Source organism: Pongo abelii, chromosome 17, assembly GCF_028885655.2.
Source record: "Pongo abelii isolate AG06213 chromosome 17, NHGRI_mPonAbe1-v2.0_pri, whole genome shotgun sequence".
Classification (NCBI taxonomy): domain Eukaryota; kingdom Metazoa; phylum Chordata; class Mammalia; order Primates; family Hominidae; genus Pongo; species Pongo abelii.
Genome location: NC_072002.2, coordinates 35,924,129 through 35,940,581, shown reverse-complemented (window position 1 = coordinate 35,940,581; position 16,453 = coordinate 35,924,129). Strand labels below are relative to the sequence as shown.

General features: G+C 42.0%; 1 protein-coding gene across 1 annotated transcript in view; it reads right to left on the bottom strand.

The window, feature by feature from the left end:
• The window catches only part of MIB1 (MIB E3 ubiquitin protein ligase 1), a 134,259-nt gene extending 119,114 nt beyond the window's left edge, over positions 1 to 15,145 (bottom strand). Inside the window, exon 1 of the mRNA XM_024235899.3 lies at positions 14,119 to 15,145. Within this exon, the coding sequence (XP_024091667.1) occupies positions 14,119 to 14,347 (229 nt within the window). The 5' untranslated portion in view covers positions 14,348 to 15,145. The remainder of the gene's footprint in view (positions 1 to 14,118) is intronic.
• Between the last annotated feature and the right edge of the window lie 1,308 nt (positions 15,146 to 16,453).

The following is a 16,453-nucleotide window of genomic DNA, read 5'->3' as shown; positions in this document are numbered from 1 at the left end:
AATGTCACTGATTACCTTGAAATAGACTACTTAAAACAGTCAAAATTAAGAATGAGTTTCATATTTTTCTTTTACAAAATAATAGTGTTGCAAAACTGTACACTTCTTCTGTGATGAAAAATAATTGTTGGTGGTATACCCCTTAGAAATTTTTTTTTTCTAATTACATCTATTGAATCTGTCCCTTCCAAGGAAAGGTGACATGTGACAATAAATGTCAAATGCTTTCCCAAAGAAACTAGCGTGAACAATGTGAAACTGATTTTGGATGTTGGAGCTGTTTCCATCATTACATAGTTCTTAATGCTGAAATGATGTGTAGTACCAACAAACTCATCTGCATCCTTAGAAGACGGTAATATTTACTTGATTTTAAATTCAATGGATTTTTAATTCATTTGTTCAAAATATAAAAGTGAATGCCTTCCAATTTAGTCTGCAAGAAATGATTAGCATCAGAAAAGATGGGAAATTACCAGCTAAATTTCAATGGAAATTTTTACTTAACCGGTAAATGAGATAGAAAAATAAGTATCAAGATTTAGTAAACACACTGTATCAAGATCCAATCAGGAAATAGAAACCACGTAATACACCACCCCTAGAAGTGGGGAAACAATGAAAAAAAAAGACTTAAAGAAGGGGTCCCAAGGAACTAGGATGCAGACCTTTAAAGAGGTGCTATGACTGGCTGATACAGGTGTCCCAGAGGAGGGTACAGAGTCCAGTTTCACTGTTGTCAGAAATACTGTAGACCCTCCTTATCCAAAGGGACTACTTTCCAATACTCCCCAATGGATGCCTTAAAGTGCAGATAACAGTGAACACAACTGCTGCCAATTGGAACACATTTCTGTTCACGTCTTCCACCCACAAATTTAGTGCCGTTTCCATCTTAACTAAGCACTTAGGCACTGTGGCCCTAACTTTTGTAGTTTAAGATGTGACAGCAAAACTAACATGAATTTATTTTACTTTCTTCACAATTTCATGGATACATGGTTCATTACTGTAGATCTCAGAATCCTCAGCATAGGATGTTTTCCTCTTTCCCTGAGAACTTTCACCTTTTTACTTAAAGGATGCACTTGATGGCTTCTCTTTGACTTGTCTGAATTGCCAACATCACCACTCTTCAGCTTTGGGGCCATTATAAAGTCAAATAAGGGTTATGTGAACACGAGCCCCACAATACCATGACAGTTGATCTGATAAGAGGCAGCTACTAAGTGACTAAATAGGTGGGCAGCATAGGCAGCATGGGGAGGCTGGACACGGTGACAGATTTGGTCCCAGGCAGCAGAGTTCATCACACTATTCAGAATAGTATGCAATTTAAAATGTATGAATTGCTTATTTCTGGAATTTCTGATTTTATATTTTCAGACCATGGTTGACCTCAGGTATCTGAAAATGAGGAAAGCAAGACCATGGATAAAGGGGGACTACTGTATGCAAACTAGAATCAAATACTGATAGGGAAATCAACATCCCATCCCAGCCTGCTGGGTGGAACAATACCAAAGAGGAAAGAGCAAGTCAGATCCCCAATTCAGCCTTCCAGTCTCCCTCTAGTGCCTCCTACTGGCAGAGCCAACAGGGATCCAACTGGCAAAGGAGAAATACAGTGTGCAGAACCAGTCCAGCCTCACAGGGCAGAAATGGGGGTTAGGAGGTGAGGTTAATACCAGCATACATCCATCAGAAATGCACTTTTTGGCCGGGCGCCATGGCTCACACCTGTAATCCCAGCACTTTGGGAGGCTGAGGCGGGTGGATCACCTGAGGTTAGGAGTTCAAGACCAGCCTGGTCAACATGGTGGAATCCTGTCTCTAATAAAAATACAAAAAATTAACTGGGTGTGGTGGCAGGCACCTATAATCTCAGTTACTTGGGAGATCGAGGCAGGAGAATCGCTTGAACCTGGGAGGCAGAGGTGTAGTGGGCTGAGATCGCGCCACTGTACTCCGGCCTGGGCAACAAGAGCAAAATTCTATCTCAAAAAAAAAAAAACGAAAGAAAGAAAGAAAAAGAAATGCACTCCTTTTATTAGGATCTATGATCTGCCATTGTGAGGTCTCTTTTTTAGCTACAGCATCCAGTAAAACCAAGAATTGAAACAAACAAAACTTAGACTTGACTTACTACTAAACTGAAATTTTCAAAAATGAAATCAAATTGGTCTCATCTCATTTAAAAATATATATATTTTTTCAGGCTGGGCGTGATGGCTCACACTGTAATCGCAACACTTTGGGAGGTCGAGGTAGGTGGATCACTTGAGGTCAGGAATTCAAGACCTGCCTGGCCAACATGGTGAAACCCCGTCTCTACTAAAAATGCAAAATAAGCCGGGTATGGTGGCAGGCACCTGTAATCTCAGCTACTTAGGAGGCTGAGGCAGGAAAATCGCTTGAACCTGTGAAGCAAAGGTTGCAGTGAGCCAAGACTGTGCCACTGCACTACAGACTGGGCAACAAGAGCAAAACTCCATCTCAAAAATAAAGAAAGAAAGAATATTTTGAGAAACAAAATACCAAAATATCATTCTGAAGGTTTAATCCTTTCAGTCTATTCATCCTTTTTCTACATATATTTTTCCATAAATAATTTTTTAGTCTTTCAAAAATGTACTTTAAAAGCACAGTATTGGGGTAGGGAGGGGGCAGAAAAAAAAAAAAGCACAGTATCTATGTTAGCCCTTTGAAACTTGCTTTTTCACTCAACATATATTTGGCAAACACACATCTAATTCTTCCATTTTAACTGCTAATATTTTACTTACGTTTTCATTAGTCTGTATATAAACTTTTAATAATTCCTCAATTATTATTTTTAATACACAATATTGCAATGAATTTCTTCATACATATCTTTGTAAATATGTGCCTGAGAATCTAATGAACATACACCTGGAAGATGTTTTCAGCTGCAGAACATGTGTTTTTTGTTGTTTTTTGTTTTTTAATTTACAAGATGTTGCCAAATTGCTTCTCAAAGTGGTTGTACGGATTTATTGTACCACAAGGCCTGGAGAGTTGTTTCTTTATATTCTTCATTAATACATACTATAATTAGACTTTTAATTTTTGTCAATCTAATTGCAGTGAAAAGATATCTTTTGTTTCATTTGTATTTCCCAGGTTATATGAGTTCGTTGTGTGAATAGCTATAGTTATTAGCTTTTTCAAAGCCAGAGGAATATTTATACTTAAATTTATCTAATCCATTTATTTCCTAAAGGAAAAAGCTGGCTGGCCCAATTCTAACGCTTAACTGAAAATTTTCTTCCTTATCAGGTAACTTAATTATCCATGACCACATACAAACATAAATATTAATTGGACAATTTTCCTCGTTAAATAAAAAAACTTTATAAAGCATGTAACATTTCAGTAATTTGAATACTAACCATTATATGATAGTTGAGTAGATATGACAATGACACATCTTCTGCTGAGGGCAGAGCTTGTCCTCAAGAGCAGAGCTGGGACTTTGAGCCAATGTGTTTAGAATAAAGAATAAAAAATAAAGGACCCCAGTACTACTACAATAGTAAAGGTTGACCAGCTGAAGCTGGAGAATCTGACAGCCTTATATGAAGCTCAATTACTTGCTTTAACAACAAAAACTCTTTCATGGGACTAATATGTTTTCTTACAAGAAGCTAAATATAATTACATATAATAAACTACCTGTGACATATTGTGTATACACACATACACACACACACACACACACACACACACACACACACAGAGAGAGAGTCCCAAAAACCTATTAATGTCCAACAGTGGTATTACATTAAGTTAATCAAATAACCACAGCATGGACTAGCATAGGACTTCTCATATCTAACATTAAATGCTAGAACAGGGAGGCAGTTCTGACAGAAAAATATTTTGAACCTAGAATTGCATATTCAACTAAATATCAGTCAGGTTTAGGGGTGAGAGAGACAGTGTGGCAAAATAAAGCAATTTTCAGGCCTGCAAGGACTCAAACTACTAGAAAGAAAGAGAAGAAGGGAAAAAAAGGGAAGAAAGAAAGGAAGGAGAAAGGATTTTTCCCCCAAGAAAATGAGAAGGGAATGACATGAGATATAGTATAAGCAGCAGTAATAAGAAAGAACTACAATTTTAAATCTAATTAATTATTAATAATATAACTGTGAGCTGGGTGTGGCAGCTCACACCTGTAATCCCAGCACTTTGGGAGGCAGAGGTGGACGGATCACTTGAGGTCAGGAGCTCCAGAGACCAGCCTGGCCAACGTGGTAAAACCCCATCTCTACTAAAAATACAAAAATTTGCTGGGCGTGGTGGTGCACACCTGTAGTTACAGCTACTTGCAGGGTTGAGGCAGGAGAATCACTTGGCTGCAGTGAGCTGAGATCGCGCCACTGCACTCCAGCCTGGGCAACAGAGACTATGTCTCAAAATAAATAAATTAATTAAATAATAATAATGTGACGTTTAATGCAATTTTATGAGCAAATCTTTTTCTATTTTTTTTTTTTCCCCTCTGTTTGAGACTGGGTCTCATTCTGTCACCCAGGCTGGAGTGCAGTAGCATGATCTCAGCTCACTGCAACCTCTGCCTCCCAGGCTCAACTGATCCTCCTGCCTCAGCCACAGCAACAAATAGCTGGGGCTACAGGCACACACCACCATGGTGGGCTAATTTTTATATTTTTTTGTAGAGATGGGGTTTTGCCATGTTGCCCAGGCTGGTCTCAAACCCCTGGGCTCAAGCAATCTGCCCGCCTCAGCCTCCCAAAGTGCTAGGATTACAAGCATCAGCCACTGTGCCCAGCTGAGCAAATCTTACAACATAAAAAGCAGCATATATTTACAGGAGTATGATGGGGGAGAGAGGACAATGCAAACAAAAATTTGGGACTAATTGTCCTGAAAATTTACATAAAACCAACACAACGAAAAAGGTAAGAGGTGTGGGGCAGGAGATGGCCAGGTGCAGCGGCTCACGCCTGTAATCGCAGGACTTTGGGAGGCTGAGGAGGGTGGATCACCTGAGGTCAGGAGTTCTAGACCAGCCTGGCCAACATTGTGAAACCCCATCTCTACTAAAAATACAAAAAATTAGGCCGGGCACAGTGGCTCACGCCTGTAATCCCAGCACTTTGGGAGGCCGAGGCGGGCGGATCACGAGATCAGGAGACGGAGACCATCCTGGCTAACCCGGTGAAACCCCGTCTCTACTAAAATACAAAAAATTAGCCGGGCATGGTGGCATGCGCCTGTAATCCCAGCTACTCAGGAGGCTGAGGCAGGAGAATGGCGTGAACCTGGGAGGCAGAGCTTGCAGTAAGCTGAGATCTTGCCACTGCACTCCAGCCTGGACGACAGAGCAAGACTCCGTCTCAAAATAAAATAAAATAAAATACAAAAATTAGCCGGACATGGTGGCACCTGCCTGTAATCCCAGCTACTCAGGAGGCTGAGGTAGGAGAATCGCTTGCACCCAGTAGGAGAATTGCTTGCACCCAGGAGGTAGAGGTTGCAGTGAGCTGAGATCATGCCATTGCACTCCAGCCTGGGCGACAGAGTGAGACTCCATCTCAAAAAAAGAAAGAAAGAAGTATGGGCAGGAGTAATTAAAGAGACTGTTTAGTTTTTCTACACGCAAAAAAAAAAAAAACACTAATGTTTCAATCTGTTTGTTAAATATTAAAAGGTAATAATTAGCAGAGCAGAAAAAAAGGTGATAAAATTTCTAACTCACTGGTTAAAAAAAAAAAAATACAAGAAAACTGGAAAGTTAAAAAGTAAGGTAGCAGCCAGGTGTGACGGCTCATGCCCGTAATCCCAGCACTTCGGGAGGCCGAGGCGGGCGGATCACCTGAAGTCGGGAGTTCGAGCCCAGCCTGACCAACATGGGGAAACACAGTCTCTACTAAAAATACAAAAAATTAGCCGGGAATGGTGGGGCATGCCTGTAATCCCAGCTACTTGGGAGGCTGAGGCAGGTGAATCACTCGAACCCGGGAGGCAGAGGTTGTGGTGAGCCGAGATTGCGCCATTGCACTCCAGCCTGGGCAATAAAAGGAAAACTCCGTTTCAAAAAAAAAAAGAGTAAGGTAGCAGTAATCAGAAAAAATGTATCAGTTGCCACAATACATATGAACAAGTTAAATTCCTCTATTAAAAGACAAATGTTCTCAAAGTCAGTGAGGACAATATTTAGCCATGTCATTTATAACAGTAATTCCTGTAACAAATTAATTTAAAAGCTAAAAATTAGTACACAAAGGTATGTATACAGAAAGATACTTGTTGCAGTGTTGTTTAAAATGACAAAAAAGAAAACACTATAAATGTCTATCAAAAGAATAGTTAAGTAATATATTTTTTAACTATTAAATACTATGTACCTACCAAAAAGAATAAGACAGATTCTTCTGTGCTAACACTGCAAGATGTCCAAGCCAATATTCATTTAAAAAGAAAGCTGAAGAACAGTACATATGGCATACCTATATGGGAATACATATATATTTCTCTATAAGTAGTTAAGTTTAAGACATAAAAATAACTGTCACCTTATTTTACCATATAGGAAGTACATATTAGATTATTTATAAGGAAAACAGAAAACATATATGTCAAGTGGAAAAAAAAGAATGAAACAAAACTATGTATACACTAAAACCTTAGCTGTGCAAAAAAGACACACTAGAAAGAAACAAGCAGGGCTCAGTGGCTCATGCCTATAATCCAGGCAATCTGGGATGCTGAGGTTGAAGAATCACTTGAGGCCAGGAGTTTGAGACCAGCCTGGGCAATACAGCAAGACCTCAACTCTAAGAAAAATAAAAAATAAAAAAACTTAGCCAGGCTTGGTGGTGTGCATCTGTAGTCCTAGCTACTCGAGAGGCTGAGGTGGGAGGATCACCCGAGCCCAAGAATTCGAGGTTGCAATGAGCTATAATCACACCACTGCACTCCAGCCTGGGCAACAGAGTGAAACTCTCTCTTTAAAAAAAAAAAAAAAAAAAAAAAAAAAAAAGGCTGGGCACGATGGCTCACAACTGTAATCCCAGCACTTTGGGAGGCCGAGGCAGGTGTATCACTTGACCTCACAAGTTCAAGACCAACCTGGGCAACACGGCAGGATCCTATCTCTACAAAAAAATACACAAATTAGCTGTGCATGGTGGTGCGCACCTGTAGTCCCAGCTACTCAAAAGGCTGAGGTGGGAAGATGGCTTGAGCCCAGGAGGCGGAGGTTGCAGTGAGCCAAGACTGCACCACTGCACTCCAGCCTGGGGGACAAGAGTGAAACTCCAGAAAGAAAGAAAAGAAAGGGAGAAGGGGGAAAGAGGGAGAGAGGGAGAGGGGGAGAGGGGGAGAGGGGGAGAGGGGGAGAGACAGGGAGGGAGGGAGGGAGAGAGAGGGAGGGAGGGAGGGAGAGAGAGAGAGAGGGGGAGGGAGGGAGGGAGGGGGAGAGAGAGAGAGAGGGGGAGGGAGGGAGGGAGGGGGAGAGAGAGAGAGAGGGGGAGGGAGGGAGGGAGGGAGAGAGAGAGAGAGAGGGGGAGGGAGGGAGGGAGGGAGGGAGAGAGGGAGAGGGAGAGGGGAAGAAAAGAAAAATCTAAAAAGAATGGTTTTGAAAAGAGCACTGAACAATTTACAACAGGATATATCACAAAGTTTCATTTCTAAATTGGTTTACATTTCATTATCAATTTTCCCACAAGCAAAGTATTACAGGTGGTCATGTTTCTGAACGACTATACTATAAAAGAAAAAGAGAATGATACAGAGTAAAAGCAATCAACTGGCATTCATCCCTACTATCTGCCACTCACCAGCTTTGTGACTGGACAAGTTTCTTAATCTCTCTGAATCTCAGTTTCCTTTTATCTTGTTTTAGGATAATATCTATCTAATCTCTGATCCAATGAGTCAAAAGCTCTTTGAAAAGTGTGTCTGATTCAGAAAATACTCATCCAGAGACATGGTTCTGCCAGAAAATGGAGATACAAGAATAACACAGACCCTTTCCCTTAAACTAATCATCTAGTGCAAAAGACAATTACAAGACAGCATACCCTGCTTTAACAGATGAAAGCACACGTGTGGGGAGATCACACTAGCTAGGAATTAAAGAGGGTGGAGGAGAGACCCTGGTGGGTGGCTACCTGGGAACACATTCAAAAAGAAACATCTAATCTCATCAGAGGGACAGGCTGGAAAGTATACGATCGAAAATATACATTAAGATAGCATTACACTTACAAAAAGTACATATATTAGAAAGGTGTTACATGCTCCTTTATTTCAGTTGTACACACATCTCTTCTCCCCGACTAATAATGCCAATCTAGTTTTAAAGACACGTATTACCAACAAACAATCAAGGCTTGGAATCTGTTGAAAGGAAAAGGAGAAAACAGAAACGCAGGGCATCTCAAGTAGACAAAGAGTCACTTAGTACTCTGCTGTTCAAAGTGTGTCCTTGAGCCAACAGTATCTGCATCACCTATGAGCTTATTAGAAATACTCTCACAGAATCCCAGACTTACTGAACCAGAATTTGCATTTTAAAAGGTCCCCAGGTGATCTGTGTGCTTTAAGTTTGAGAAGTACTGACACAGGGGTCTACTAGTTGATTTCTTGAAGTCCTCAGCTCCACCCAGCTGCAATCTACAGGGACTATTAAGAACTAGATAGACTTTCATAATTTACAACATTGTTTTAGTGGAGGAAATAAAATAAGAAAGACTATTTTACAGAAGTCCTTAAAATAGGTAGGATCTATGAGGAAATAAAGTTTTCCTTGCAGATGTCATTAGTAAAAAACATTTTGTGATATTTCATCCTTTCCAGGTGTGGCATCCTGCTCCCCAAACATTGTTCCCTCAAATCCTGTTTTTTCCTAAGGCTTCGTGTCCTGACAAATATCCTTTTCTACTGTAGTTCTAGAAACAGATCAGAATAGGGGACCCTATTCTGATAAAGAAAAGCTGAGGATTATTAATTCATTTCATTTTTTTAATCCAGGGTCAGCCCTTTTAAACTGTCAATTGAATACAAAACATCTGAGAAGTTTTTCCACATATGACTGGAGACGCATTCTTTGCTAGCGGTCAAAGGACAAAGAACTACCCCCAAAACAGTTTGAATGAACTATGACCATAAGCTGGTTTTGAATAAAGCTGATTTCCTATACTTCTAACTTTGTATTATCGATACCAAGAATGACGGAACCTTAACAGGAAATCTACATTCATTTTCTCCATTATCTCTGGTAACAATACAACACTGTAGTCAAGTGAACACAAAGCAAGCATAAATAAAAACACGTTTTTCTCCAACTGCTATAAAATCAGTGCCTAGATGATAAAAAGTCAACTATACCTACTTGACTACAGACTTTAAAAAATTAGATCCAAACTAATTAAATAACATCCCATATAGTCCCAAAATCTTCTTGCTCACTACAAATGAGCCAAATGAATCTGGAAACAAGATAGACGTTATATCACTCAAACAGATACTAAATGCTCCTCTCTGCAAAGTTTAACTATCCTAGACCATAAATTCAAACATATCATGTGTGTCCTGAAAGAAAAAATAAAGCTGATATGCCAAAATATTACAGACCCGCATACAACTCCCAGACAAAATCTTCAAAATGTAGTGAGAAAAATCGTATCAGAAAGATTCACAATGATCCAAACACTCCAGAATCCTTAACTCCCAGAAAAGTTGCAAGGAATCTCATGCTGAAGGTTACCCATTTCTTAATTCCCAATCATACTGCAACAGATTTTCTATTCATATAATATAGGTGGAACTAGGGAACAAAGGACGAATAATCAAAGGCAACCTCAGTTCTCCCTCTGACAAATGTAAGGCTTTTTTTAAAATTAAGTACAAAAATATGACACACACAAAAATATAGAAAGGGCTGGGTGTGGTGGCTCACACCTGTAATCCCAGCACTTTGGGAGGCTGAGGCTATGGATCACTTGAGGTCAGGTGTTCGAGACCAGCCTGGCCAACATGGTGAAACCCTGTCTCTACTAAAAATACAAAAGTTAGTCAGGTGTGGTGGTGTATGCCTGTAATTCCAGCTACTCAGGAGGATGAGATAGGAGAATCGCTTGAACCTGGGGGACGGAGGTTGCAGTGAGCCAAGGTCACACCACTGCATTCCAGCCTGGACCACAGAGGGAGACTGTCTCAAAAAAAATAAAATTGTGTGTGTGTGTGTGTGTGTGTATAACACCTATGCACTCATCATGGGTAGGTTTAATCACAGAACATTACCAAAATACTTTAAAGCCCCTGGTGTACTTCCACCAATCGTGCTCTCCACTCCCTTCACCATAAGGATGTCCACTCCCTTGAATTTAGTGTTTATCATTACCTTTATGTGGCATACTTTTACCACACACGTACATATCCCTAAACCAATGAGTCTCAATTGGGAGCAATTTTGCCCCCACTAGGGGACATCTGGCAATGTCTGGAGATATTGTGGGTTGCCACAAGGAGGTGGGGTGCTACTGCTGCTAATGGGTAGAGGCCAGGGATGCCTGCCTGCAATGCACAGGACATTCCTATAACAAAAAATTATCCTATCCAATTCAAAATGTCAATAGTGCCAAGATTGCAAAACCCTACCCTAAAATAGTTTTGTTCCGCACTTTAACATACCATAGGTTTTCTTTTGCAACTTACTTTATTTGCTTAACATTCTCTTCTATACAGTACCGCACTATACAAATTCATACAACTTATCCAGTCTCCTAATGTATATTTAAGTTTTTTCCAATTTTCTGTTTTTACATGCAACACTGCTGTGAACATTCTTTTTTAAATTTTATTTTATTTATTTCAAAACCATAGTAACTGCTGTGAACATTCTTATACAAGCTTCTATGTGCTCAAACAGAGATTCTCTCCAGGGCAGTGACTTTCAAAGTGTTATTCTTCAACCTCTAGGGAAATCCTCAAGACCCTTTGAGGGACTTCATGAAGTCAAAAGTATTTTCACAATAATATGTAAGATACAAGTTATCTTTTTCATACTGGCATCACATTGCTGGTACAAAAGCAACAGTTGGTAAAATTTCTGGTGACTTAGCCGAGTTAACACTGTCATTAAGGAGACATACGGACACCATGTACCTCCTGGTATGACGCACTAACAAGGGCAAAACATCATTTCTATGATATTCTTGCCGAAAATATATAATCTGAATTTAATCATGAAAAAGCAGCAGAAACACCCAATTTGAGAGACAATAAGATTGTTTTTCATTACTTTGACTAAAGACTGAGGAACTCGCCCAGATTGGAAGAGACCACTAAATGCAACGTGTGATCTTGGATCAGAAAAAGAATATTAGTAGGACACTAATAATAAGCACTATATATAATTTGAATAAATGAAATTTGAATAAGGTGTATAGATTAGTTAATACAGTATTACCATATTAGTGTTAATTTTCTGGTTTTGATCACTGTACTTGCTAAGATATTAACAGCTAAAGAAGGTGGATAAAGGGCAAAAGGGAACTCTTACTAGTTTTGTAATCTTTTTGGAAGACTACAATTGTTTCAAAAACAAAAGTTAATTTTTAAAATGTTAATATTATGCAAATAAATATCAAGTACTTCATAAATATTGAGTAATCTTATAGAATGTAATAAAATGTCAATGAACACTGATTATTAAATATTTTGAAGAAAAAGGAAAACACTGAAAGTAGTATTATAGTCCTGGGGCAAAACAAGAGCCAGGAGCTTACAATTTTGTTCAGTTCTTAAAAAAAAAAAAAAAAAAAAAACCCTGAAGAATTTAAACAGTAGAAATTAAAATACATTTCAACAAGTATTTCATATGAAGGTTGGCTATCCTGCGTCCATCCTGCTCTTAAAATGTTTGTTAAAAGATCAGATGAACAAGATAAACCACTATATATAACAAATTAATGTATAAAATTCTTATTAAACTAAGATTCTAAAACAGTTACTTCTGAAAAACATCTACTTTCATATTAAGATAATGAAACTATTAATATGATAGATACACCCCATACTACAAACATATAGATAACATTAATATCCCTTCAAAAATCACCGTAGTAAAGAATCTGTTACACTTTACCCTAGATACTTAAATTTCCTCATAAAGCTACAATTACTGATAACAAGAATTCCTCCAAATAAGGGTTGTGGTCAGACTTTAGCTTGAGCTAGCATGACAACAAAACTTCAAGGCTGCAGGTGACAAAACCCTGTCTCAAAAAAAAAAGAGTAGGCAGAAATTAGGCATAGGCCTCAAACACTGTTGCTGGCAGTTTCAACTCACAAAACGTCTTCAAAAAGCAATTAGTCAACATCTACCAAAATGTTAAATATGTGCAATGTTTTGATGCAGCAATTCCACTTCTTCAGAAATACTCAGCACATATACACAAGGATATTATGTACAAGGATTTAGTCACTGCATCATTGTAAAGAAAACATGAAATAATAAAACGCCCATCGATAAAGTCCTGGTTAGATAAATCACCGTATCCAATCACTGGAATACTATGCAGCCATGAAACAATGGAACAATCACCAATATAATTTAGTGAAAGAAACAAAAGTGCAGAGGAGTGAATATAATTTATTATCAGTTGCACTTAAAAGGGGATTAGATTTATAGTATAATCACACACATGCTTGCCATGCAATAGAGTATTCTGTAAGACTACACAAAAAACTGGTAATAATGGCTGCCCCTTTTTGTGCTGTTGAATCTTTTTATTTTCTTCTAGTCATGTACATACACCCTTTTTAATATTCAAAAAGCTATCTAAAGCCTGGCCTTGTGGCTGACTCCTGTAATCCCAGCATTTTGGGAGGCTGAGACAGGAGGGTTGCTTGAGGCCAGGAGTTCAAGACCAGCTGAAGAAATAAAACGAGACAACTGTCTCTAAAAAAAAATTTTTTTTAATAAATGTTTTTAAAAAGCTAGCTAAGGAACACAATTTTACGAATTATCTGTTCAAAAACTGAGTTGGCTTGTGTTAATTTCTTTACTGCTACTAATAATAACTATGAGCCCATTCCAAGATTTGTAAGGCTTTGCCAAACTCAATCAATGTCTTAGAAGTAGCTCATTTAGGAATTCTGAAAAGTACCCAATTTTAAATGTGAACTATTTTCTACAGAATCAAGGATAAATATCAAGGATAAATAATACCAAAGATGAATCTATATGAAAATGAGTTTGTTATTTATTTTGTGAAAGCAAGCCTTTGGTTTAATCATTTAGAAACTCTAGCGTCAATAACAGACCCCTAAAATTCACTAATCAAGATTCACTAATCAAAGGACCCTGACTCACTGCTGTGTGAGTGAGTAAGATTCTGACATCACCTTACTGAGACGGACGTTAGTGTAACAAAAAATAACATCAGGTGTCCCCTACGCCGATCTGCCACTTGGAAAAAGTATTTAACACAAAGAAATGGTTCAAGAGCTCAGGATGTTTTTCCCTCTATTGATATAAAGATATAAAATAGAACTATTTGGATGAAAAATCATTCCAGAGTCCCAAGTAACATTTGGCTACTGAACTCCAAGTAATTCTGTGTCACAGGAGGTTTAAAAAAAAAAAAAAAAGAGGGCATCTCCACAAATCCGAGGTACCAACGGCCCCTCAGCAATTATAAACGGTCAACTGAGCACCATATGGCTAAGCAAGCCTCCCTTCAGACAGTTATCACTTGGTGGCTGATTAATTTCAATGGCTTATTAGATAGGCCTCTCCAAGCCCCTTCCCAAGAGGAGGAGTCGGGTTGGGGGACCTGTGTCTGTTCTCTTCCCGGTGCTTTGTGTCTTCCAGGCTTGAAAGCATCCCGGTGATGGTGCTGCCATCATTTCCCTTGGGGGCAGGGTGTCTTTTCTGAAAGTGTTTGTTCACCCGTTCGGAACCTAGAATTCCCTTGGCGCTTTCCCTTTCCGCTCACTCCAGCCGGGCGCTGCCCACCAGGTGTCCCACCGCAGACCTCTCCCCGCGGCATCGACGCCCACCGCAGCTCGCCCCTTCTCCCCGCGCGCGCAGGCCCTGGCCAGGTGGCCGCGGCTTACCGGTGGGCGCGCTGTCCAGTATGCGGAGGTCGTAAGCCCCGGAGCAGCGGTAGTTGGCAGCGGTGCCGTTGTCCCACACTACGACCACCTCCTCGGGGCTCTCGAAGCTCCGGACGGTGCCCACATGGCCCTCGCCGCCGTCCTGCTTCCCCCACTTCCAGTCCGGGCCGCGCACTACCCGAGCGCCAACCCCTTCCACCATCACCCGGTTATTCCGGGAGTTACTCATCGGGACCCGGGCGGTGGGCTCCGCCGCTGCCGCTGCCGCCGCCGCCGCCGCCGGTGGGCCCGTGAGGGAGTTGGGCCCGGGCCGGACTCTCGGCGCCGGCGGGGGCGGCAGCGAGCCCCGGGGAACGTGGGAATAACTCACGGGGGCGGCGGCGCGGTCCCCGCGGAGCCCAAAGCCTCTGCCCAGCCCTCGCCGCCGCGCCCCCCGCTCAGACTGGAGGGCGGCCCGCGGCTGCTCGGAGGCGGCGGCGGGGAGCGGGCAGAGGGGAGGGGGCCGTGGGCGGGGACTCTCCCGCTTCCTCCGGGCTCCCCGGCCAGGCTACAGCGACGGCCGCCAGGAAACCACGCTCTCCCCCGGCCGGGAGCGCGAGGAGCGCAGGGGGCCGGGGGAGGCTAGCCCGAGGGGGGCGGCGGGGAGCAAGCTTAACTGCCGGCCTTTCTGCGATCCCGGCCCCTCGCTCCGGGGCGGGCGCCCAAGCGCCGGCGCCGCCTCCTCCCCCGTGGGCAGTGGTGGTACCTCCCGGCGTCCGGCGAGCGGCCGGGCCCTCAGGCCCCCTTCTGTCTGCCCCCGCACCAGCCGCCGCGCTCCGCCCCGCCACAGAGTCCCAGCGGGCGAAAGCGGCTCCACATCCGGGTACCGCCGTACCCAAGGCCGCAGCGGCACCTTCTCAGAGTGTCTAGGAGGGGGATCCTCGGCAATAATAGAGTGGGAAAGCTTTCAGAGAGCCGCGCGATCGCGGGAAGAAAGGAGGAGAAAACTGATCCCTAAGCGTCTCTCTACGGTCCAATGAGAGTGCGCATGCGCGCGGTCTAGAAAAAGGGCGGATGGAAGCCCAACCCCAGCCCCCGGCAATGGAGGGGCGGGTCCAGGGGCGGATCCCTGGAGTTGCCGCCCGGTGGTGCCGCACGCCCAATGAGCTATGAGGAAAGCGGTTAGGCCGTCCTGGAGGCGGGTCTGGAGAAAGTGAGGGTGGGGAAGCTACCCGGGCTGCTGGAGCTGTGCGGCTGTGATGTGGCCAGTTTTTCACTAACTGCTAGTTTTCCTGGGCGAACTAAGTGTGAATTAGGGATTCCACATTCTTTTAGTCTTCTTTTTTAACGAAGGTAGAAATACATTCACAGATTCTGTATTTGTGTGTAAATTGAAAACATTTCAAACCAGACAGAGCAGGTTAATAGTGTGTTTTTAAGCTGAACAGCATGGTATGGAATGTTGTGAGCAACGGTAAAGCCTTTTAGAAGGTGTGTCTTGCCTTTATGCAGAATTAGGGTGATAGGCAGACTCCAAACTTTGCTCATTAATAATTGCCTCCACTCACGAAAAAATTCAGTCCCTAATTACAAAATACAACCTTCAAAGGAAGATTCAAAGACTATAAGAGAAGTTTCTGGTTGCCGTTATTCAAATGACATTATGCTGCATAGGGTTTAAAACCAGTGTTTCCACAGGCCAGCACTGTTGGCACTGTTAGCATGCGTTGTTAGCATAAACTGTTGCTTTTCCTGATAGTCAAAGGAGGGAAATGCTAACGGAATGGATAATCAAGGGAAAAGACAACAAAACGGACGTAAAATGTAACCAAGGAATTACTATGCACTGAAATAAAATTTTTTTGTTTGGTTTTTTTTTTTTTTTTTTTTGCTTTGTTTTTGAGACAGGGTCTCACTCTGTCAGCCAGGCTGGAGTGCAGTGGCGCCATCTCAGTTCCCTGCAACCTCCACCTCCTGGGTTCAAGGGATCTGCCCACCTCAGCCTCCTGAGTAGCTGTGACCTCAGGAACGCACAACCACGCCCAGCTAGTTTTTTGTATTTTTGGCAGAGATGGGGTGGGGGGGGCGCGCAGGGGGGAGCTTCTTGGGGGATATATCTCACTATTTTCCCTGGCTGGACTGGTCTCGAACTCCTGAGCTCAAGCAATCCTCCCACCTCAGCCTCCCAAAGTGTTTATCCCAGGGATAAAGCCAACTTGATCGTGGTGGATAAGCTTTTTGATGTGCTCAGCTGGCTTCTGTTTGCTAGTATTTTATTGAGGATTTTCGCATCGATGTTCATCAGGGATATTGGCCTGAAATTTTCTTTTTTTGTTGTGTCTGTGCCAGGTTTTGG